The sequence below is a fragment of the Alosa pseudoharengus genome, unplaced genomic scaffold (assembly GCF_046254945.1).
Source record: "Alosa pseudoharengus isolate Yale_2024_CS ecotype anadromous, Long Island Sound unplaced genomic scaffold, YU_APseudo_1.1 YU_APseudo_1.1_scf_5, whole genome shotgun sequence".
In the NCBI taxonomy this organism is placed as follows: Eukaryota; Metazoa; Chordata; class Actinopteri; order Clupeiformes; family Clupeidae; genus Alosa; species Alosa pseudoharengus.
The window spans coordinates 10,146,649-10,169,679 of record NW_027468837.1 but is presented as its reverse complement, the minus strand read 5'-3'; the positions used below and the strand labels follow the sequence as shown (position 1 = coordinate 10,169,679).

Genomic DNA, 23,031 nt, shown 5'->3' with positions numbered 1-23,031 from the left:
CTGCGGGGACTGATATTGTAGGCCTAGCTTGCCAGTGGCAGGGGGGTGGGGGGCTGTCATCACCCCACATGTCATGAACTGTTGTGAAGTTAGGGATTAGGGAATTCAATTAATAGTACCCACTGTAAAAAATCACATTACAATTGGGTGCATATGTATGGAATATAAACTGACAGGTGCAAAACAATGTATTGTTAATATCATAGGCTAACCTAGCCTACTACAGAAGTCCGAAATGCAAAAAAAAATTAGGGCAAAAATTAGTCCTATATTTACCCCATAATATCAAATAATGTTCATTCTTTTGCTTATTTATCAACCCTCTAAAAATGTTATCTGCACATTTTCAGTTGTCCCTCCTCACTTTAAATCTCCCTGCAGAAGGCTCTAACTACTTTAATAAGCTGTCCAATCTGAAGGGGAATGTTTGGGAACCCTCAGGTTCACATCATAACAAAGATGTTCAATGAGATTCACATCTGGACTGGCTCCTTAAAGATACCCTTGTCCCTCAGGCTTTATAAGCTAAATGCATTGGTTTCATTTAGGGGATAAAAGGAGAACGTTTGTCCCAGCGTGATGTCTCCTACAACCTATTCTCCAGTGACCATTCTGCACTCAGTCATCCTCCAATTCTGACTGGCCACCTCTCTGTGTAGTGCTGCTGATTGAGTCTTCACGTCCATGACCCACTGTAAAGATTGGAGGAGTGGAAAGGGATGAGAAGGAGCACTCCATTAGACAAATAAATTGCTGCCTGTAAGGCCCTCAGAAGGCAAACATCAGTCATGTCTGATGAAGGGCTGGGGCCCGAAGCGTCACATGTGGTGATATAGCCTACAAATAAAAAAACGCTAAGGAGCAGATTCTGGTTTGCGGACTCAACGTTCTTCTACCGAAAATAGACTTGACATTCTTGAACGCATTCAAGTACAATTTCATGAATTTCTTTTGTACAAAAAATTGAGCTTTTGAGAATGAGAATTATTTATTGGGAAAGAACAGGAAGTTAAGGTACCTCAGCACCTCTGTGATGCATTGAAAAAACATCGGCACAATGCCAAATGCCTCTCAATGCTCTGTACATCAATAATGCAATTATCACTACAAAACACAAAACGATGCAGTCTTTATGTGATCCATGAGGGAAGCATTTCTGCTACAATAGCCACCATCTTGCCAGTGCCCATGGCCTTTCAAAATATAATAGAACTCAAATTATCCATGCAAATTGCAAATACCACAGCTGCAGCTTGTTATTACTCATAGTCATCGTCCACACTGTAGTTGATGAGAAGACGCCTACAAAATCACAACAACTCCAGAGTCTCCATTTGTTTGAAATTGTGGCTTCACAGTTGTGGGCATTCATCAGGACTGTCATTATCAACAAACACCACTTGACTTCACAAGTTGGTCGTCAGGATTGATGGACTGTACTGAGGAGCTCCTCTTTGTCCATCTGGTAGCGGCTCTTCTTCCACGTGTCGCGTAGGCCCTGGAGGATGGTGCCGATCTCCTTGCCCGATGTGATGCCCATCTTCCTCAGGTCGTGCCCGCTGACGGGAAAACGAGGGATGGACCAGCTGGTCATCTCCGCTAGAAGCTTCTCCTCGCCTTGGTATTTGAGCAGCTCACTCACTTTACTCTGAATATCCACCTCCCGGCTCTGCAGACACACATAGATATCAATAGAATAGAAATAGACAGTTGATAAAAATGTAACTATTTTTTAACTATTTTTTAAAACTAACTCCACACACATCATATGTTTCTCCACACAGAGTATACATCTAAGCACAACTTTATTACACCAACAGTCATAAATCAATACATGTAACAGGTTCAACTTCACACTAAGGGCAGTGGGGCGCTCACTTCTACTCTCGTGGGGAATTTTACAGGAACAATAACCTTTTGGAGGAAATGCATTTGTTTGGTTCTCAATGAGGAAACTGCACTGATATATTCTGCAAAACAGTACATGCATCCAAAATAGTTCACCTATGAACTATGAACAAATTCTATGACAATGTGGTTTACTTTACATAAATGGCCAGAGGAGGCAAAACAGACCAAAATATTATTTACCCTTAGCCTAGGTATCAGTGCTTGCCATGGTATTAATATTATTTACCCTGTGGTAAGGTATCAGTGCTTGCCATGGTCCCCATACAACCAAACAATGCTTCCTATTTACTTTGACAGGAAGTCAGAGCTGAATCAAAATGTTCAACAACTTCAAACTAAACTTTGCCAGACACGGTTTCTGCTTACTTGAATAAGGAAACACTTGTAAACACTGGTTCTGCTTACGTCAATGATGAAATCTGTGTATGGCCTGAGACGGTCATCCTCATCTTGACCCTTCACAAGGTCCCGTCTGTGTTTGACCAGGAAGAGGCCCAAGGTTTTCTCCTCTTTGGAGATGCGGAGCCGCAGGTCCAGCTTGTCCACTTCATCCGTTCTGCGGAACAGGGCTGACAGAATGGTCATGGGCTTTGGAGACAGGCTCTGGGCACAGCTCCACACCTGTTTCATCTCCTCAACATTGCCCTCTGGTGGCAAACCTAGGGAAGGCAAATAAAGGAATATTTGGAATGTCTGGAATCCCAAAGTGAGTAGGATCACAGTGATTAAATGTTTTGTAACCTAATCATTTGAAAATATAATCTTCTCATAAGCCTATTGATTCTACAATCAAGCAGCACCGAATAACATGACAATGATGCTGCAATAGTCATAATCTTTATTTAAGAAATATATCTTTAATTTGTCAGATGTAATGCTGATTGTATGATTCATCTACGTAAGGCTTTTAACAGCATAGAATTGGTTAGCCAGAGGCATGAAGACTTCCAGTATGAGGCGTGCGGAGTAGACACATAGGCAGCTGGCTCCCACGACTTAACTTTTAGTTTACCTTTAAAACCTCTCCTTTTCTAAAAATTGTAGTTTGCAAAAGAATTGGTTAGCCAAAGGTTAGCTTATTTGCCGTCTACCCCAGAGTTGGATAAGAGGATACAAGCTCTTTTCTCCTCTGTTTGTGCCAAGCAATAACCCAGCCTGGGAGCCTGGGCATAATTCACTGAAAGTGGGTTACAGGAGTTAGCCTATAGCTCCCTTTTAGCTTTAACTGGTGTGGCTACTCATTTCCAGTGAATTACCGACATGTTAAGCTAGGCTAACTAGGCTAATGAAACATAAATATGTGCTCCCCTCTCGTTTTAACGGACGTCATAAGTGATAAGCACGTGAGCACCATCGATCTAAATTGCTACATGGATTCCAAATTTTTTTTATATGGATTATATTCTATAGGCCCTTTAAACTGCATAAACAAACACGTGTGTTCCAAAGGCATTTCCAGTGGCACAGAAAACACCATTGAGCTAATGGTAACTTGGGGACGAAAAAAAAGTATTGGCGTTGGTTTTGAACGTTTCAACCGGAAACCTTCTAGGAACAGTTTGAAAAGGTCTATATAACAATATACAAGTGCCAGGGCGATGCTAAATGCTTCAAGAACAATTCTGGCCTTAGTCTTATGCCTTAGCCTCAACCTTACCCATGTACTGTGCCAGGTCCAGCTCATAGAGGAGCGCTAATAAATGTGCAGCGTGGTTTCCTGTCACCATCTTCTTCAGCTCCACCCAGATGCGCTCCCCAGATATGGACGCCAGGCCACGGGCGTTCTCTCTGATTGCCTCCAGGGTTTTGGGATCATGCTCTCCTGGTTCATTGGCCACCCTGCCATAGAACCTAATCATCACAGTCAAATGGAGAGGGAATGGAAGATGAAGAGAGAGAGAGCGAGAGAGAGAGAGAGAGAGAGAGAGAGAGAGATACGGACAACAACCAGGATTTAACTAAGCAAATAGGTAAGAGCTGCAGTTGATCAGGTCTAGGTTCAGCAACGTTATGTGCCCAAAGAATGAGGTCAGCTGACTACCTGAATATACTGAATGACCAGGTTATTTTATCAGTGGATTTTTTTCTTCCCTGATGGCACCGGCATATTCCAAGATGACTGACAGGATTCATCGAGCTCAAATTGTGAAAGAGTGGTTCAGGGAGCGTTAGACATCATTTTCACACATGGATTGGCGTCCAGACCTTAAGCCCATTGAGAATCTTTAGGATGTGCTGGAGAAGACTTTGCACAGTGGTCTGAATCTCCCGTCATCAATACTTCATCAAGATCTTGGCAAAAAATGAATGCATCGCTGGACGGAAATAAATGTTGTGACATAGCAGAAGCTTGTGGAAACGATGCCACTGCAAATGCGTGCCGTAATCAAAGCTAAAGGCGGTCCAACGAAATATTAGAGTGTGTGACCTTTTTCTTTTGGCCAGGCAGTATATTAAGCTGATGAACGCCTCAAACTGAAGTGAACACACTGAACATATCTTTGTGATACATAAATGTTTGCTCTAAAATGCAGCACATCATGATATCATAAGTGCAACACCACAGATGTTAAAAACTGACATACCTGAAATATCGTAAAATGCGCAAGTAGTCCTCCTGTATCCTGAGGGAGGCACTGCCAACAAACCGTACTTTTCTGTTCTGGAGGTCTTCATACCCATTGAAGTAGTCATACAGAGTTCCGTCCAGTCCTAACCAAAGTGACAATCAGAAAATTGTTATTATGCCTCTGGCAAAACCATGTGTAAATGCAGGTTGATTTATGATAAATGATGCACTGTAATGTACTCTCTAGGGATGCACCCATATATCGGCCTTGACTGATATCGGCTAATTTGTATGATGTTTACCAATGGTAGTTGCTGATGTTTATTTGTTATGTTGCATCAATTCTGCACAAGGTAAATGCTGTGTTATGTGGAGACTGGAATTCAGAGATGGTGCTATGAAGGCCTGAAAGAAATTATTTTAGTTATTCTTTTTAATTAATATTTTTGTTTCCACTCTACTAAAGGGTATAATTTACAACAAAAAATAAGCAAAAGAAAAACAAATAAAAAATATCTGTACCGGCCATATTTATTTTAAACATCGGTATCAACAAATATCGGTGCATCCCTAGTGCTCGCACTCCAATAGAATGAAATATGAGGAGACTGGTAGACACCTAAAAACATGGAGTTGATGGTGAGGTCTCTGCGCTCTGCGTCCTTCTCCCAGTCGGTGGTGAACTCCACTTCTGCGTGCCGCCCATCAGTCTGGACATCCACACGCAGGGTGGTCACCTCAAAGTTTTCATTGTGCAGCTGAACAAAAGCACAATTCAAACATTTAATAAACACACACACACACACACACACACACACACACACACACACACACACACACACACACACGCTGAAGTGCAATTCATTACATTAGATTACATTAGACATTACATTTGGCTGACGCATTTTTAACCAAAGCGACTAACAACACGGCAAACAGTTTACGTTTTTAACACAATTCTCTCAACAATTCTAGGACAATTTAAAAAAGGTAGAGAATAAGTGCATCAGTTAAGAATAAGTGCATCAGTGAGTGCTGTTTTTTAAACAGATGAGTGTCAGTTCTAGACAAGTAGTAAGTGCTAGGATCAGCAAGACTAGTTGTAAGTAGTGCTATGAGAGTAGGTGTTCTCTGAAGAGCTGGGTCTTCAGGAGTTTTTTGAAGATGGAGAGGGATGTCCCTGCCCTTGTAGGAACTGGCAGTGCGTTCCACCAACGAGGAACAACAGATGACAAAAGTTAGGATTGGCCTGAGCGCACCGGTGGCAGAGCTAGACGTTGTTCGTCTAATTCACAGTATGGTGTAACTTTCCACTCTCTTCAGTAGCCTAGATTGTTGCGACATACCCGGGCTGTGATGGTTCCATGTTGTTCGCCTTTGTTATTGATCAGGCGTACTCCTGCAGCTTGGAACATTCTCTTCATCTCCTCAGGGGTAGCGGTGGTGGCAAAGTCCACATCCTCTGGTCGCTTCCCAGACAGAAGGTCTCGTACTGCTCCTCCAGCAATCCTCAACTCAAACTTGTTCTTTTCAAACAGGCCTGGAAGAGCAAAAGTATATCATTTATTATGCTGCTAATGTTTTAAGTTGTATTGTTATGATTACTATGCACACCAAAGATGATATGAATCAGCAATTTAACCTATTAATCTATGTCTATGTCTATGCATGACCTCTTCAATAAACAAAACGTTAAAAGCATGTGCATATGGAACTAGTACCATCTATTAAAATATCCTATACACACACAGCCTACACAGTAACGTTACTTAAACAGCAACACAAAAAACAGCCTACCACATCAAACGTCAATCGGCAGCCCTCAACATAGAGAGAGAGAGAGAGAGAGAGAGAGAGAGAGAGATTTCACCTGCAATGCCATTTAGTCCATCTGTAAATAATGACTGGAAATCCTTCGTTTTCAACTGCATGGTGAAGAAATGTCTTCGAGTCCAAACAAGTGCTCTGCCAACAGTGGGATTCAGAAATATTCGTCCCCACATCTGTTAACTCATGTAAACAGTAAGAGCAAGTAGCAGCTAAGCCTTACTATATTTTACCAACGAGCTAGTCATCGACCTGCCTGTCCGTCCGTGCGTGCCTGCCAAAGTGCTAATGCGAAGTTATGAGAGTTCAGAGTTATATAACCTTCATGTCGGTGGTAGGCCTAATGGTATGAATTCACTTTACTGACCTCATACTGTCATGCAGCGATTTAACTTATTCAATACAGGTAGCATGTCACACATGCATAGACATTCTCTGCTTGCATGTAGCAGACTCATGAGAGCAGAACGACGAGTCTCATTATGATGACGTCACTGGAGCGCTTGATCCTGTTTGGCTAAAACATAAAGATGAAAAAAAGTCTCAACTTCAAGTTCAAATTAAATTATTACAATCGTGGAAGTGTTGCACCTTTTTGATTAAGGAGTTTCATACTTGTTCCCCTTTATTTAGTGTTGCAGCATCTTGAAAATAATTTGGAAATAATGGGGGGAAGACTAGGCTATTAAACTCCTGTATATTAGGGTACAATGAAATGCAATAAACATGCCGTGAAATCTCCATGATGTCTTTGTGTCTACTGATAAGTTATCTATTGCTGAACTAATGTTTACCTATAGGTCAACCCATTTAACAAAATAAAAGTCACGCGTGTTCTCCTAACAACATCAGCGTATTCTCCTAACAACATCATCTGGTGCTTGTCACTTATTAACCCAGGCTACTCTGACCAAATAGCCTACCCTGTCAGTGACTGACAGCCAAACTGTCAGATGCTCTCTAAAGCAAAACAGCGAAAGGAAGCTGCGGTCTAGCTGCTAGGTTTTCACGACCTATTCATAAATCATCGCGAGAATATCGGCCGAGAACTGTAGTTGAAGTCACAACAAGCGGACGTACCAGTGGCCAAATGGCTAAAGTTGAGATAGCACCACTCAGACCCTGGGATGACTTTTTCCCTGGGTCTGAAAGGTTCGGCAAGCCCGATGTGCGCGACCTGGCGAAATGGAACAACAGAGTTGTTAGCAATCTTCTGTACTATCAAACAAATTATTTGGCGATGGCAATCGTTGTCTTCCTGCTTGTGGGGTAAGCTGCTTTGCAGTGATGAATTTTCAAAACAAAAGTCATATCTTTCTCGCATAAGTTAGCAAAGCCAAATCTACAATTGCGTTTTCGCCTACAGTTTTTTTTTGTTGTTAAAATTTCAGGAGGATTGACCTGCTTTCAGAAGTGAAAAGTGACGTAGGCTAAATACTGTGCAGATGATGACCAAGTGATTCTAACCTTAGATGGTCACGCACTCCATCTCAAAAGTGTCATATAGGATGACAGGTCAAAATTTGGAGTAGCCTACTTCGAGTTATGATTTGTAAGCAGTGATTCTGTGCATTGAAAGGATCTGTATTGTATTCATGTTGCGACAGTCCTGAACTAGCTGAGACTAATCAAAATGTCCATTGTGTAACATTGTTACATGTTGGTGGTGAGCTGTTTGCCTTAGATTGCAACATGTATCCATATAAGAATAATCTGTTCTCTAGACCAGTCTGACCAGGCGATAGCCCATGTCAGATAAAAAGTTAAGAAATGTTGGACTGGATATTTATAGCCTAGTTCTCACTGGGAAATCTATATGCACTTCTATTCTGAAGGCTTACACTTTTTTAGCATTACATCCAGATGTAGCCTAAGGCAAACAAAATGGCATTGGTCTATCCTTTTATCCATATGGAAAACCAACATTGAAGCACATTTGAGGATTAGTTGAACTGAAGAAGCCCACGCAGTGGATATGCAGAGGCCATTTTTCTAAATATAGTCAGCGTATGACTATTTCACCCTGATGACACATGGTTGCTGGGGGCTGCAGCGCTCCATAATCCCAAACATCAGCAGCTGATGGGGGATGAAGAGGTTGGGAAGTTCCCAGATGAACCAGCTGCTCATTACTGTGCTACTTCATCAGCCTGCTCGGTTCAGAAACACTGAGTGAGTCAGGAAAGTCTCCTCACTGTGTCTCACAGTCCAGTGATAAATAGGGTAGACCCCCCTCATTATTATAAAATTCAGTGAGTTGTCGCTACCCTTGAATAATGCAAGTTGTAGGTGAAATGGGTTAGAAAAAAGACAACGAAAAGCAATTGTAAAATAATAGGTGATGCTGTTTATTTCTCTCTGTCATTTTATATTGGTTTGCATTTGTATGGCTTATATATTCTTATTTGTTAATTTTGTGACTTCCTTTAACAGCTAACCACTGAGCAAGTACACAACTGGCTAATAATGTGATTGAATGAATGTTCTGCTCATATCTTGGGAAAGAAGTGAAAAAGTTAGGCACAAGGGGGCGCTATTGATAAAGGATTTAGGATCGTGCATCCAAAAACAGGAACAAACTGGCAGGGGTTTCCAGTATTGTGTTGTGCAAGTACATCTTCCACCCAAATGGCTCCTCTAATCTCAGTGTGTTATTTATTGTGTGATATTTATAGGCTAACAAATCCCTTTGGCATGATGCTGGGCGGCATCGTGGTCACCCTGGTCTTCATGGGCTCGGTGTGGGCTGCGGAGAACAAGGCCATGATCAAGAGCCTCAAAAGGCAGAACCCCACCCTGTTTGTCTTTGTGGTGATGCTCGCAAGCTATTTCCTCATGTCTCTCTTCGGAGGAGTCATGGTATTCATCTTTGGAATCTCCTTCCCCATTCTGTGTAAGTCTGCTATGCGTGAGACGTTTTTAACGAAACTCATTTGAATCTAACCTCCTCAGTGTCACACCAGGTCTCCTCAGTGTCACACCAGGTGTCATGAGATGATTTTCCTGTATGCTTGCTTATTTAATGTGCATTGAAGTAGATCACAGGGTTATGTTCCGATGTGTGTGGTAGGCTGTGTACTCTTAAGTTCAGAAGCAGGAGACGTGTCAAGATCAAACACTGGATTCGGGCTATGCACATTGTGATGTTTTGTCTTTTTTTTGAACCACAGTGATCTTCGCCCATGCTTCTCTGCGCCTGCGTAACATGAAGAATAAGCTGGAGAATAAGATTGAAGGGGCGGGGTTAAAGAAGTCACCAATGGGGATCATACTGGAAGCACTGGGACAACAGGAAGAGAGCATAAACAAGATTCAGGACTTCTTGGAGAATGAGATGATGAAGAAACTGAAAGAGTGAAAAACCAACACACACACACACACACACAGTTGCACACAGTCATACATATAAATTGATTCCATTTTGTAGGTTAGTAGAACCACATGGTCCTAGGGAACTGAACTCTACTCCAGGTAGAGGATATAATGTGACTTTTCTGAGCACAGTTCACTAAATGTAAGGGATTGCATTGTTTGTAAATCCATCCAAGTTTACATGCAGGACACACCTAGCGGTCAAGCAGTCCTCAGGTCCTGCTTCACTCCCTGCCCCTGTCAGAAAGATGTTCTCAGAGCACACACTCCCTTTGTGGTTGTGCTACAGTGTCATGACATATAAAGTATATTATTTTCTTCCAAAATGTTGAACTTACCACTTCCACGGGTTTCATGTGCAATCAGGACATAAAAATGAAATTTACTGCAGTGTTGAAAATAGTGATCCTCAATATTCTATTCAGGTCACTTGGCTTTAAAAAGCCATGTATGGAGAATGAGTTGTCAGTTGCTTCTAGTTGATTTTTCTGTTTCATACAGTTTATTAATATTTTTTCTGAACTGTATGTACTGGTGTGTTTTGTGTTTTAATGTGTTATATCAAGAATAACAATATAAATCTTTACCAAATGGATAAATTAAGTTGCAGAGGCAACTGGGCATTGAAAAGACAGTGTTTGAATGCTTTTGTTCAATCAATGATTCCAAAGCATGTGTAAGTGACTATTGTGTGTTAAATAATGATCAACAAACAACTCAACAAACTTCTATGCAATATTTTGAAATAAAGAGCCAAAGCCCTCTGTGAACTGAATCAAAGTGGGATTTATTTGTAATACTTAACAAATGGTGAATGGTGAATAAGAGTTTGCCTTGTATTCACACTGCTTGTCACACTCCCATCAGTATTCGGCCTCTCAAATGTGTTTTTTATCTTGACGTTACCTCTGCGGTGATTGATAGCTCCTTTGCCCTAGCTCCCAGCCCGGGCCTAATCAATGGGCTGGAGTAGATTACAGAGTGGAGTTGAGCTGCGAAGCTGAGCCAGAGGGAGATTTATCTGCTGTTTCTCACAGGGAATCTCCTCATAGGATCACTAAGTCAGCACTTTCAACACTTGCATGCTCTCATTTAAAATGGCTACCAAAAGTCATTGGAATCTATGTGGTTTTTGTGTGTGTGTGTTGTGTTTGGGTATGTGTGGTGTCAACTGAGGTGTGTAATGAAAATCAGGACTTCTGGTCTGTTTAGTTTGTGTAAGCGTATTGAGGCCAGAAGCTGGGTTCTCTTTGGAAGCCCTTGATCTGAAAGGTTACCCTCACTCGCTCTGTTTGTGCTGTTGCCTGGGGTGACATGAGAAGGAGAGCGAGTGGGGGGTGGAGGGGCCGCGCTGAGCTAGCTCAGGTGCAGCACAACGCCCTCTCCACTCTGGGTCTCGCGTTTGTCTTTTAACACAGTCGTGTTAAAACCTGATTTATGCTCAGACTGCCATGGTGCTTTTCCCCCCAGGGTCTCCACCTAGCAGACTCTCTGGTGTTGTGCAATTGTGAGGAAGCACGTACACACACACACACACACACACACACACAAGCTCCCTCCCTCCTGCCATCACCATCCCTGCTGTCTCGCTGGCTCTATCAGCTTGGCCAAGGGTCAAGTCTCTGGTCACACCCGGAGAGGCCCTGGTGCCCACTCCCCACGCAGCTGTTAGATGGACATCTTAAACAGGCCACTGTCTCAAACCTCCAGGTCTCTCCACAACAGACATTTTCTTCAGAGCTTTGCCTTTAGAACACGTGTGGGTGTAGTAACACTAGAAAGACTTTGTGATCTATTTCAACAAAGTATTTTGAAGCTCTTCTTGTAGCCTACATAGACTTTTGCTGAACATATGGCTGCAAGAGGTCTTTGGGTTTAGACTTTATCTCCTTGGCAAAGGGATAATAGAAAAGTTAATGGTGTGTAGCTGTTTGAGTGGCTACAAAAATGTTGACAGCACCAGTGTTTGCAGGCGCTAACAGGTCTTTTACTCTGTTTTGAAGTTGCATTATTAATTAGAAAACTAAATGCAGTGTTGACAGCTACAGCACAAGTTCAGGCATGTGCTTAGGCAGTCCAGGCACAAGTTCAGGCTGTTTGCTCTGTCTATACGTACATTGCCTCTTATTTGAGATATTTAAGGGAAACATCTGTTTCTGGTGTGCCGTTTTGCAATAGCCAATTAGCCCTAAAGAGTAGTTTGCAAACAAAATAGTCAGTATTGGTGCATCCATCCATACTTAAACAATGTGCATGTAACCATCATGACCAGTTACAGCGCAGGCTGGTTTCCCTCAGAGGCTTCGGGGTTGGCCTCAATGTCATTATCAGTATCCCTGGATAGACTCAGAGTTATTATCGAGGCCCACATTGTCATTATCCAGCTTTGGAGGAACCTGCCTGTCATGAGACCTCTTTTCATCGAGCTGAACTACTTTTCCCTGAAGCTAACCTCCCCCTCCTCCCTCTTGTCCCATAAAGGTTAAACATGACCTCATCTTTTCCTGCCCTTCAAGTGCAGGTGAGGCAGTCCCTGATAAGACGTTTCCCACCTCCTGGTGTTAACAGTGCCCAGTGCAGTGGAGTGTGGTGATTGCGCCAGTGTTGAAACCCCCATATTACCCAGGGACGCATTACCGCTTTGACCTGAGCTTGATGGGCTAGCTTTGGTTCACACCATCCACACACACACACACACACACACACGGCGCTGCATCCGACGTTAAGGTGGAGGACTACTCCACTGAGAGGGGAGGAGTGGAAGGAGGAGGAGGAGGAGGAGGTGAGGAGCGGGCCGGAGGAAGGGAGACAAAGCTCATTGTCTTTTATGTGAGTGGGGCAGTGTGTGGGTAATGGGGCTTTGCAGCAGCAGCAGCAGTGTGTGGGTAATGGGGGCCAGGGAGAGAGAGAGAGAGCGAGAGAGAGAGAGAGACGGAAAGGGACAGCTGCAGCCGTCCAGCTAGTCAGTCAGGCCGCCAAACATCTCCCCCATACTCATGGAGACCTGGAACACCCAGAGTAACAACTCCCCACCCTCAGGGTCAGAGGTCATTTGAGCTGCAGTGTCTTCACTGAGGAGCCCTCAGCCCTGCCCCTCTGCCTCAAGGGGAGGCCGGTGACCGACAACAGGAGAGGAGGGCCAATGAAAAGGAGCAGATCAGGGGTCTGAGTGTTTGGCTAAGACAAGGACCCGTGGCCCCAGGAGCTTCAGTGACGTTTGGGATAAACAAAATGACGCACACGCAAACACACCCCTTGTTCAAACACACAGAAGACATGGCTTAATCCCTGATGTCCTCTTGTTTATTTGGAGAGAAGAGACGAGACAGGCACTCGCCAGAGAGGGTGGGTCCCTCTCAATCAGATGCTTACTGGTTATTCTAGTTTGTTTTATTACTTAAGATGACAAAAAAAAACTTGTTCAACCACACAGCACCGTGTGTGTGTGGGTGTGTGTTGGGAGCAGCCTCATTCTTCCAGCCAGTGTGAAGTGTTTACTGCTCTGCCTTCGGGTAAGCACACTCACTCACCAGTCGAGACTGTTATTAGGCACACATCCCAGTCAAGAGTTTTGCCCACACTGGCACTTATAACTCAAACAAAGTCATTATTAGCTTCTCCAGGCATGACTATGTGCAGCTTTCCAAGGAGCCCTTACTGACGGTGGCGCTGGGCCTATGGGAAACCAGACTCGCAGGTTTCTCACAAGCCTAAGATTTTATCCAAACTGAGACCTCTCTAGCTTTTCCTAAACACCACCACATGTTTGTGATCACCGAAGAGATCCTTCCAGTGTTATTGCTGAAAACAAATCACCTTGTCGGGATATTCATTTTTGAAAAGGGGAAAGAAAAGGCAGTTACTTGCAATGGGCTTCCTTTGAGGCAAAAAGCCCATTAAGTAATTACAATGGCTCAGTGGATATTCATTCAGCTGCTTAATTAAATGGCTTTAATGGAAATCTGGAGTTGAGCATAAGTCACCACCAGGATTCTCTGAGCATACATCCCTAAAGTTTGGGATTAAAGCCATGATCACCACATCAGACGGAGTATAAAACAATCCCCCAATGGAGCATGCCCACTGGCCCCGTCTTCATTATGCACCATTAGTATGGAGGTTTTACAGTAATTCACTGTCAAGATTAAGCCCGTATTAGAGTAAAAACCTTCTGCTAATATTCTAAGTGCAAACAAACGTATGGTTAGCTACTTTTAAATAGAGGCAACACTGATAGATTTTCTTAGTAAGTTTTTTTTTTTTAATTCAAATACGTCTCAAATGATACAAATTACTAAGAACCAGCTTAACAAATTTGATAACTATATATTACATGCTTCTTAAAACATAAAAAACCCTCTAAAAAGATAGACAAAAAAGTAGTAAATTCTTTTTACACTATCAACATATACATACATAGTTCTCCTAGTAGGCAGGTGGGAGAAGAGCACAACACCATGGATTCCAGCATGGGATGCAGTAGGCGTTCTCAGAGCGTTTGAGATTCTGCAGTACTATATGTCATATCACCATCACAAGAAATGTGACCGTCCAGATGGTACTAAATAAGGGGCTGGTTAAGTCACCCATGCAAACCCCCGATGGTTCATACTTAAAGGTTGGACTTTGTGGCATTTGGCAACTCTTAGTTTTTACAAACACTGAAAATAGGAGTATGAATACTAATGCAATAGTTGACTGCAGATTCTATCAAAGGGTCCTCCGTAATTCCAGTATAGTGAGTGGTCTCTGGCCGGCAGCTGATTGGACAAGGCTGAGCGCCATCGTGAATGTTCATGTGAATGCTCATGTAGTTGCATGAGGCAGTGTGCTCAAACGCCAACTAAGTTATTTCCTCCAAAACAGAAAGGAATGGGATGATCTATGTGTTCAGTAGCTCAGGACATCCAGAGTATAAGGGCACCGTCTTGTACCATCTGATCCGTTCTGTTCTTTAGACGGAGAAGACTGCAAGACAGGACAACAGCTCCACTTTAGAATCCAAAGTCCAGTTGCGTTCAATCCTTCATGTATGACATTAACTGGTGCGATGACTTTAGAAACCCTTCCCTAACTTAATGTGGACTGCTCTGGGGCTTTCTGTGTGGGAAGGCCGCAGTCATTATCCTGGTAATAATGCCCCACAGACAGAGAGCCAAGAGGTCACAGCAGTCTTGTGCAAGTGCAAAAAGTCCACACACACACACACACACACACACACACACACACACACACAGTATGCAAGTGCCATCATTCATCACGCAAACACCACCTTTAAAAAAAATGGACAGTTCAACTTGGAACACACTCACACACATCGCACCATGGCAAGTTCAGCTTGACTAATTTTTCCTTGCAGGGCCTGCGAAAAAATCTCGCGAAAAGAAAAAAACAAAACTAGTTGATCACACATAGCTTCAGGTTCTTGTCTGATTACATTCCTTTGAGGTTGCTTTTTGAATCTTTGGGAGCCCTTTGCCCGTAGAAAGACAGTTCATTCTGTAGGCACGTGGAAAAATTCAGTGAGTAGGTCTTGCAGTTGTAGTGCCTGGTGAGCTCCCCTATACAATTGTTCCAGGTTTAGAGTTCTCATGCCAGTACAGCGTGTGATCCTCAGGGTCCAAACTGCTGTTCATTTGGCTGCTTGTGTGTTCGTCCATTTGGTTCAGATCAGTGTAGGACCTGAAACAAAAAGAGAAAATGTGCTTGAGTGAGTGTGCAGAGGCATGCCTGTCCAAAGTAAACTGAGGGGGGGGGGACCTCAGCCAAGCAAGAACACTTCAGCCAAGATGGGAGAACAAAGCGTGGAGTAACAACAACAACTTAAACCTGGGTTAGCAACAGTGCTCAGTCACTTTCTCATATACAGAAGTAATAGAACTTCTTGTCATTTTGAGACGGTTTAAATTAGGCCAACAGAAAAGAAACATTTTTTAGTCAGCACATTTTTCGCTATAACTGATGCAACACAGGTTTAAATTATTTGCACATCTGTTCAGTTCAGTTCACACACAAAACAGAATATTTTCCAGCCAAGACACACAACACACTGCAAACACAGGGGTCACATTTTTTCCCTCAACACCAACACCACCACTCAGACACACCATACCACACCGCCACCCTTGTTGTGAAACATGTTTGGAATCAGGATATGTGAGAGACACCAGGTAGGTCAAACCAGAGGAAGCTAAACCAGTTTTTAGTCCGTGTCGCTGCCTGATCCATCACCCGCGTGACACACTCTGAAGCGCTTTCTGAAGGGTTAGTATGCGTCTCACCCTTCGCAGTGCTACGCCTTCGGCTGGCATTGTAACGCTCCAGCTCAGGGTCATAGCCAACTGCCCCATGCATGTCTAAGGGGCCTGGAGCTCGCCACAGACTATCCGAGCCCCGCCACACACTCTCTGGGGGATGTCTGCACATGAGAAAGGGGTGAAGGGTCACAACCTGAGGGGAACAACCTGCTAGGAGGTAGCTTGGTAGCTATATGGTACTAGGTAATTATGGCATATATAGTCAAATAATGCAGTGTTAAAAACAGTAACTTGTGTAAAGATAATGATGGTGTGTGTGTGTGTGTGTGTGTGTGTGTGTGTGTGTGTGTACATGCACGCCATCACATCTATACTCATACACCATTAGAAAAATGTGACCACTGTCAATGAAATCCAGATTGCATCTCACAAAAGCAAGCACTTTATCACAGACAAGCACACAGCAAACACCATCAACAGCATGCATTTGCATTTTCAATGGCAGATGACTTGGTATCAGGAGCATATGGTGAATGTAGCAGCAGCAGCAGCAGTAACAGTAACAGCAGGAGCACACAAAGATTTCAGCCTTGATAAGACAGTATCAGTATCAGCTTACTTAAAAAAAAAAAATGAATACACAATAAATTAAAAAGTCCAGGGGAAAAAACAACAACATGGGTGTAGGCCTATTTCAAGTATGTGGTTTAGCGACAAACCTGGATAAGTTAACCCAGAGAAAATGGTAAAATTCATAATAGAAGAGCACTATAGCTTCATTCACCTAGCAAAACAAAACCAAAGTCTCTTCTTTTAGGAGCTTTACCATTTCCAATAACTGAAATTCTACAGGTTTGTCACTAAAGCACGTCCTTGAAATAGCACCCAAACTGAAGCCCAGTCCAGAACATACAGGCTTGCCACAGCACACTGAGGGCACACAACCAGCCAAACCCACACTCCAACACTACTTACGAGCGTGGCTACCTTTAGCAAAGAGGGGACTTAGGATATCTCTCGGGCCTGGAACCGGACAGCTGCCGGGCCGGAGAACCGGACGGCTCCACCCGGTACCGGACGGAAGAGGAGAAGGAGGAGGAGGAGGAAGAGGGTGGGCGAGAGGAAGAGCAAGCGGGAGAGGAGGAGGAGGAGGAGGAAGAGGCAGGAGGAAGGTGCTGGGGCAGGCGGTGCTGCTGCTGGTGGTGGTGTTGGTGGTCGGGCCGGGAACAGGGCACGTGCGGCCGACAGGAACTGTATCTGTGGGAGAGGTGGGGGCTGTGAGGGAGGGGGGGGGGGGGTGGTGGTTACACACACAGGAAGCTCAAGAAAGCTCCTAAGCAGAGGGCTTCCTTGAAAACCTGCAGAGAGAGTGATCAGTGTGCAGCCATCGCGAGTCTTGGCAGGTAGCCACCAAAACCAGCCGCCTCGCCTGCTACCGTGCTGCAATCAAACGGCATTAGCAAAGCCTCAGGGGGCATATCACTACCAAACAAGAGCAGCAACAGCCAGGAGACCACAGAGACAGAGAGGAAGATAGGAAGGGAGGGAGGGAGGGAGGGAGGGCGCTTATGAGCAGAGCGGAGAGAACAACAGGGCTGCTTATTTTCCCTGCCCTTGTTTCCGCCACTTCCCATAATACGGCTGTGGCTGCTCCACTCCTCTGCTTAAGCAGGATCAGGGAAAAGTCTAATTGGATAATGACCGAGGCGGGCCCGGGCGCCCGTGCCGTGCTGTCCGCTCACCTGCTGTGGGCCGGCTGGACGTAGTGGGCCGCGCTGTAGCCACTGCCGTAGGACTGCGGCGGGGCCAGGTGAGCGGGCTGCTCGTAGTTGTCCAGTGCCGTCGACACGTGATGGCTGCGCCAGTGTCCAGCGCTGCTAGCGGAGGAGACTGGAGGAAGAATAGAAAAAGGGAAAGAGGGAAAGAAGTGGGAGAGAGAGAGAGAGAGAGAGAGAGGGAGAAGAGAGAGAGAGAGAGAGAAGAAGAAGAAAAGGTCCATTATTTGTCAGGTGAAAGGCTCAGCCTACTGACCATCAGGGTGTCATGGGCAGCTGCACTGTGGCGAATATAAACACACACTTCAGACACTGGCTGCTGCTGGGAGGACCTACCTGAGGAGTAGGACGCGTTGCGGGGGACGTGGCCGTAGGTGGACGACATGGTCTGGTATCCCAGGCTGTGCTGGGAGCCCCGGTCGTAGTCGTAGGCACCGGCCGGCGGCGGCTTGTGGCTTGTGGTGTTGCGGTTGTACCAGCCGCGCAAGTGTTCGGCCACCAGGGCCTTCTGGAGGTTCTTAGGCGGGTGCTCGTTGCGCGAGGGCGGCCGGTTGTTGCGCGGCGGGCGCAGCGTGGCGTAGACGTTGTGCTGTGACAGGCTGTCCAGCTCGTCGTGGCCGTAGCCGCTGCGGTAGCCCTCGTGGCCGTAGTAGGCGGTCGGCGCCTGGTGGTGCTGCTGCTGCGGCGGGTAGTAGTACGACGCCGAGCTGTTGACGCTGTAGTGGCCCTCCGACTCGTTCTCGTAGGCGTAGGCCCCGTTGGAGTAGGGCTCCGGGTCATTGTGGCAGGGGTAGCCCGTGACGTAGTAGGCGGTGGTGGTGCTGGTGGCCCGCGAGGGTGGCCGGTGGTAGGCGTCGTGCTGGGCCAGGTTGGGCATGCTGCCCGTGTTGCCGTAGATGTTGGCACCGCCGCGGCGCTGGTGGAGGCGGCGGGCGCGAGGCATGTGGTGGTACCCCGGGGCGGCGGAGCCGTACTCCGCGCTGGACTGGCTGGTGTAGGACGAGCCGTCGTCCAGGATCTCGGTGCTGGTGCTGCGTCGCGGCACGGCCAGCATGTAAGGCGCCTCGTGCGCCTCGCCCTCCGTCAGGAAGGCCTGCTGGGACTCCAGACTGCCGCTGCGCTGGCGGAAGTGCCGAGGGCCGTCCTCGTAGCTGAGCACGGGGAAGAGAGAGAGAGAAAGAGACGCCATTAGCATCACATTTCCACATGCTGGCTGACATGGAAATATGTGGTGCACTGTGATTGCCAGACTTATTTTATGCAACATCAGTAAATCTTTAGCTCAGAAGAACACACAAGATGTGTGTTGGGATTCAGTGTTGTGACTATGCATTGCCGACAAGCGGCTAACATGCTTTTTGATTTATTTATCGATAAGATTTATTTATCCGTGGCGAATAGTGGGGGGAGGCAGTCTGTAGGCGTTGGATGTGAGGTGTAGGGGAATGCGGCTTGCTGTGGGGAGCTGAGAGAGCAGGCAGGCAGGCATGCATGACTAGGAAGGTTATCTGGGAAGGGCTGAGGGCTACAAATCCCATCTGCTGGGTTGGGCTGGGGTGAAACAAGAGGTCAGATGCCAGGCGTTAATACTGGATAGTGTTGGACTGGGGTTAGCGGTCAAGCATGCAGCCTGGTGGAAAATATTGGGGCCACTGGGGAGTGAGCTATGGGGGATGACATGTAATATTCTGGGCTGCTCTGTGGTGGGTTGGATGTGCAGGTGTTCAAGCATATGCAGGCGAGGGTGGGTGCGAGGGTGGGTCAAACGAACCTAAGCTGGGTGCTGCTAAAGGCGTTGCGGGGCAGCACTGGCGTGGGCGGCATGCTGCGGGTGTCGCGGGCCGGCCGCGCGCCGGGTCTGTACGGGCTGCTGTGGCCAGACACAACATCCCTGTGAGCGTGGTGGATCTCGTCCTCGCCGTACCCTAATCTGAAAGGCAGATAAGAGCAGCGCTAGCTTATAAAGCCTGTTTCCTGTAAGTCGGGAGTTTTATCGCTGGAGGAAGTGAGGGAGGAAAAGGGGAACAAAGGCCACATAATAATAATGATAATAATAATAATAATAATAAAACTAGAGCTAAGCATGTGCGTGATACACCTCCAGCTTTTGGCTTGCGCGTCTCCCGGGGTAATTTCATGGGTCAGTGACCGGTCTCATTATGGCTCACAAAACAATCCCAATTTTCCAGTTACTATGATTACTCCTCATTAAATAAAGCAACCTGGAGCTCCATTCTCTCTCACACACACAGAGAAGCACACACACTGGTACACACACACAGGCACGCACACATTTATTTTTCTGCTCCTTTGACAAACACTCTATGCTGCCTTCCCTGGCTTTCTAACAGCTTTCTCCAACCCCCCCCCCCCACCCCACGCGATTGTTGCAAGCGGCGCCACCTTGGCAGTCAGGCCGAGGCATGCGCGTCTTCTCCTCACTATTTTTAACCGCGCCAGCGCGTTTGGGTTGATAAGAGCTGATTGTGTGGAGGCGTCTGGAAGAAGCAGGAGCAGGAATGTGGCCCTGGCGCTGGCCTGGCAGGTCTGCACTAGCACAGCTACAGGTCGCTCCGCAAAACATCGCCCGGCGCAGACAACACACGCTGGGCACGCTCACTGGCGTCTTCCACGCACGCACTGCAGACTGTCTGGAGGGTCTTGTGTGTTATGTTACGCATGTTACGCCTTGGCTACCAGCTCACAGTACTACCATGCCCTACTATATCGGATATTTTCCTTTTCTGTTAAAAAGCAGAATATTGTTTTCATGCTACGATCTCCTACTGCACTGGAGCTTGAATGAGTCCCTCACTTTTAAGTGGTTTTGGAAATGTATCAATGTAAATACACTTCTGTGACTAACAGGACCTGATTGTGCTGTTAGTCATAGGGGTGGGGATCCAAGGAGCACATTTAATTAACATTAATACTGTTTAATCAACATTAGCAATGCATGAATGAATGAATAAATGAATGCCATTATAATGTAGTAAGATTTGTTACTCTCGATGAAATACTCAACAGTATTCTTCAGTAGGGCCTTACCGGGTTAAGTTCACATCCTGCAGCTGGTCATTGGTGGAGGCCCGTCTGTCGGTGTAATACTGGACACCCAGACTTTCCGAGGGCTGGTCTGTGTACTGCACCGAGCGAGAGCGTTGCCTCTGGCCTATCAGCGAATCATCTGAAACCAGGAAAAGGGAGGACAGGTTTAGAATAGATGGGATAACATGATCTTTAATGGAGGGTGGTTGGAGAGGGGCCTGCTGCTATAGATCACACTGAACAGACACACTGACACACAAGTGGAGACTCACCATCTTCCAGGGTTAAGCTGTCCGAGAGCGAACTCAGGTCACAGGGGTTGGCCTCATCTGAGAAGACACCCAGAGACTGGGGGTGAGTCTCATATACAGATGGTCACATTGTTCCTATCATTTCAGGTTACTATCTCACACACACACACAGGCGAACACACAGTGTCACGTGTTGCTGAGCTTAAGATCGAATTACTGATAAGACACAGACAAAACCGACACAACTCTGATAAGAGAGCTGCTTAACACATCTCTCTGGACTCACGTCCTGCTCACTTACCGATGATGATGGAGGCCCTCTGAGTGGGCGTCTTGCCCGTCTTTATTCTGTAGGCGTTGATCTCATCCTCGATCTCCTGCAGCTTCCTCATGGAGTCCAGACAGTTTCTCCTCCTCTTCTTCTTGACAGTTTTGCAGAGGTCCCCTTCGCTGGCCAGCTTCTTCGCCGCCTCAACGATCTTCTGCTGCAATGCGAACCGGCTCTCCAGGTTTCTAAGGTGAGGGTCCTTCAGAAGAAATAAGCAATGGCAAAACACAATGGTCAGATAAAATCTGGTAACAATACACTTTCATGGTCATCCAGCCATGCCAAAAGAGCAAAGCTTTAACCAGAAAAGAAACAACTGCTTCTTGGGTTGCACCATATTTGGTCCCATCTGCAGGAGAGGCTGTAGTGTCTTTGCCTACCTTGTCATAAGGAAAGAGATCATCCAGTTTGAAAGTGGTCCCGACTCGTTTTCTGACGGTGGGGGCTTTTTCTCCTGACTGCAGTGGATATTCTTTTGGCAGCCGGCCTGTCAGCTCCTGATGCGGGGAAAGAATAAACAAACAAAACCCTTATCTTTTGCTGAGGGCATTTTAATGGCAGGCTGACGTGAAGGGAACTCAAGGACAGGGGTGCTTACGGCTTCTCGGAGGCAGATCTTCTTGAGCTCGTCCAGTTTTTGAGAGAGGGTGTCCTGAAGGTCCTTCTCTTTCTTCTTCAGATCAGCAATCTTTTCTTGTTTCTTCTCTTCGTTTGAGTCTCCAGAACCTGAGTAAAAAACACAAAGGAAATATATATGTTTTACATATACATACATGAATGAATGAGATGAAATATGAATGCATTTAATGCAAATTCACTTACCAACACTTTTCAAGCATGAATAACGCAGAGTGCAGTGTGTACACACATTTTCATTTCCTTCAACAAGAGCTTCAGATGGGACTTACCTGTTGAGACCAGGCTTCCATTACTGGCCATGATGAGCTGGTCTTTGGTCTCCATGCTGACCAGCTTACTGACCCTGGGTGCTCCGATCTCCGTCAGATCCATGGCAATATCCCCAAGGCTTCTGCCTGTAGTTAATTTGGCCTTTCATACGAGAGAAGAAAGGAAAGGGCAGACAATGAGATATGGGGGAAACAGAGGAGGGCAAAAAAATAAAAGACAGAAAGCGCGGTCATTACATCATCCTAACGACTCTGCAGAGCTATAAAGCTTCAATTTGTCCGCCTCAGCCTTAAAGCGGCAGGGATCTCATCAATCAGCCACGAGACTATTCCTGGATCAGCGCTGCCAGGCCATCTGCCTCTAAGCAGAGAAAGCCACGGCTCACTGCGGCCAGATTAGAGCCGCTCTCAGAGACGCTCAGCCCCGCACTCACACGGCTTCCCTTTCAGGACCTGCGCCAGCGCCAAGTGCGCTAATGAAACAAACACCGGCCATGAGGCACAACAAACGGGACTCAACGGCGAAAAACAACAACTCGCCTCGCGCTAGGAAAACAGATCAGCTCATTTTTGACTCATTCCGATCTACGGATTCAATAATTGGTCACTCAGTACTATACATAACTGGAGACACAACAAAAGGGTAACACAAAAAAGCAAACAAAAAGAAAAAAACAAGCTATGCATTAACAAAAATTCTAATGTGGAAATGTGGGTCTGACTACTATGTTGCAATTCTGCTGTCTGACGAGAGGGTTGTGAGAAAACAGGTCAGGGGAATAGAG

The 23,031-nt window shown here is 45.8% G+C and overlaps 3 protein-coding genes across 8 annotated transcripts in view; 1 reads left to right on the top strand and 2 right to left on the bottom strand.

The window, feature by feature from the left end:
- Positions 1 to 969: 969 nt before the first annotated feature.
- On the bottom strand, positions 970 to 6,790 carry trnt1 (tRNA nucleotidyl transferase, CCA-adding, 1). The gene is made up of 7 exons (XM_076268459.1): positions 6,351 to 6,790; positions 5,827 to 6,020; positions 5,100 to 5,238; positions 4,497 to 4,623; positions 3,569 to 3,762; positions 2,317 to 2,570; positions 970 to 1,669 (listed from the first exon to the last, which is right to left on the bottom strand). Exons 1-7 carry the CDS (start codon positions 6,481 to 6,483, stop codon positions 1,421 to 1,423), a joined length of 1,290 nt encoding a protein of 429 aa, XP_076124574.1. The 5' UTR covers positions 6,484 to 6,790; the 3' UTR covers positions 970 to 1,420.
- A 542-nt stretch (positions 6,791 to 7,332) lies between these two features.
- arl6ip5a (ADP-ribosylation factor-like 6 interacting protein 5a) lies at positions 7,333 to 9,934 on the top strand. Its single transcript, XM_076268328.1, has 3 exons — positions 7,333 to 7,576; positions 8,983 to 9,200; positions 9,478 to 9,934. The coding sequence occupies exons 1-3, from the start codon at positions 7,398 to 7,400 to the stop codon at positions 9,663 to 9,665; spliced, it is 585 nt and encodes a 194-aa protein (XP_076124443.1). The 5' UTR covers positions 7,333 to 7,397; the 3' UTR covers positions 9,666 to 9,934.
- A 3,981-nt stretch (positions 9,935 to 13,915) lies between these two features.
- The window catches only part of frmd4ba (FERM domain containing 4Ba), a 45,225-nt gene continuing 36,109 nt past the window's right edge, over positions 13,916 to 23,031 (bottom strand). The window contains exons 14-24 of one of the 6 annotated variants that reach the window (XM_076269004.1): positions 22,247 to 22,388; positions 21,937 to 22,064; positions 21,719 to 21,835; positions 21,312 to 21,537; positions 21,032 to 21,088; positions 20,760 to 20,898; positions 19,483 to 19,641; positions 18,048 to 18,862; positions 17,679 to 17,826; positions 15,961 to 16,097; positions 15,245 to 15,361 (exon numbers count right to left, since the gene is read on the bottom strand). In XM_076269004.1, the coding sequence (XP_076125119.1) occupies positions 15,345 to 15,361; positions 15,961 to 16,097; positions 17,679 to 17,826; positions 18,048 to 18,862; positions 19,483 to 19,641; positions 20,760 to 20,898; positions 21,032 to 21,088; positions 21,312 to 21,537; positions 21,719 to 21,835; positions 21,937 to 22,064; positions 22,247 to 22,388 (2,085 nt within the window). In that variant the 3' untranslated portion in view covers positions 15,245 to 15,344. Of the gene's footprint in view, positions 15,362 to 15,960; positions 17,212 to 17,678; positions 17,827 to 18,047; positions 18,863 to 19,482; positions 19,642 to 20,759; positions 20,899 to 21,031; positions 21,089 to 21,311; positions 21,538 to 21,718; positions 21,836 to 21,936; positions 22,065 to 22,246; positions 22,389 to 23,031 lie in introns of those variants that run through there. The other 5 variants (XM_076269002.1, XM_076269003.1, XM_076269006.1 and 2 more) reach the window with 5 other exon arrangements.

What these genes read in the sequence shown, in the direction of transcription:
- trnt1 (XM_076268459.1), bottom strand. Translation starts at nt 6,483, where the DNA reads ATGTGGGGACGAATATTTCTGAATCCCACTGTTGGCAGAGCACTTGTT. An exon ending in TGGACTAAATGGCATTGCAG is followed by an intron (nt 6,021 to 6,350) that starts GTGAAATCTCTC and finishes TTGCTCTTCCAG; the next exon opens with GCCTGTTTGAAAAGAACAAG. An exon ending in ATGGAACCATCACAGCCCGG is followed by an intron (nt 5,239 to 5,826) that starts GTATGTCGCAAC and finishes GCTTTTGTTCAG; the next exon opens with CTGCACAATGAAAACTTTGA.
- arl6ip5a (XM_076268328.1), top strand. Translation starts at nt 7,398, where the DNA reads ATGGCTAAAGTTGAGATAGCACCACTCAGACCCTGGGATGACTTTTTC. An exon ending in GTTGTCTTCCTGCTTGTGGG is followed by an intron (nt 7,577 to 8,982) that starts GTAAGCTGCTTT and finishes TGATATTTATAG; the next exon opens with GCTAACAAATCCCTTTGGCA. An exon ending in AATCTCCTTCCCCATTCTGT is followed by an intron (nt 9,201 to 9,477) that starts GTAAGTCTGCTA and finishes TTTGAACCACAG; the next exon opens with TGATCTTCGCCCATGCTTCT.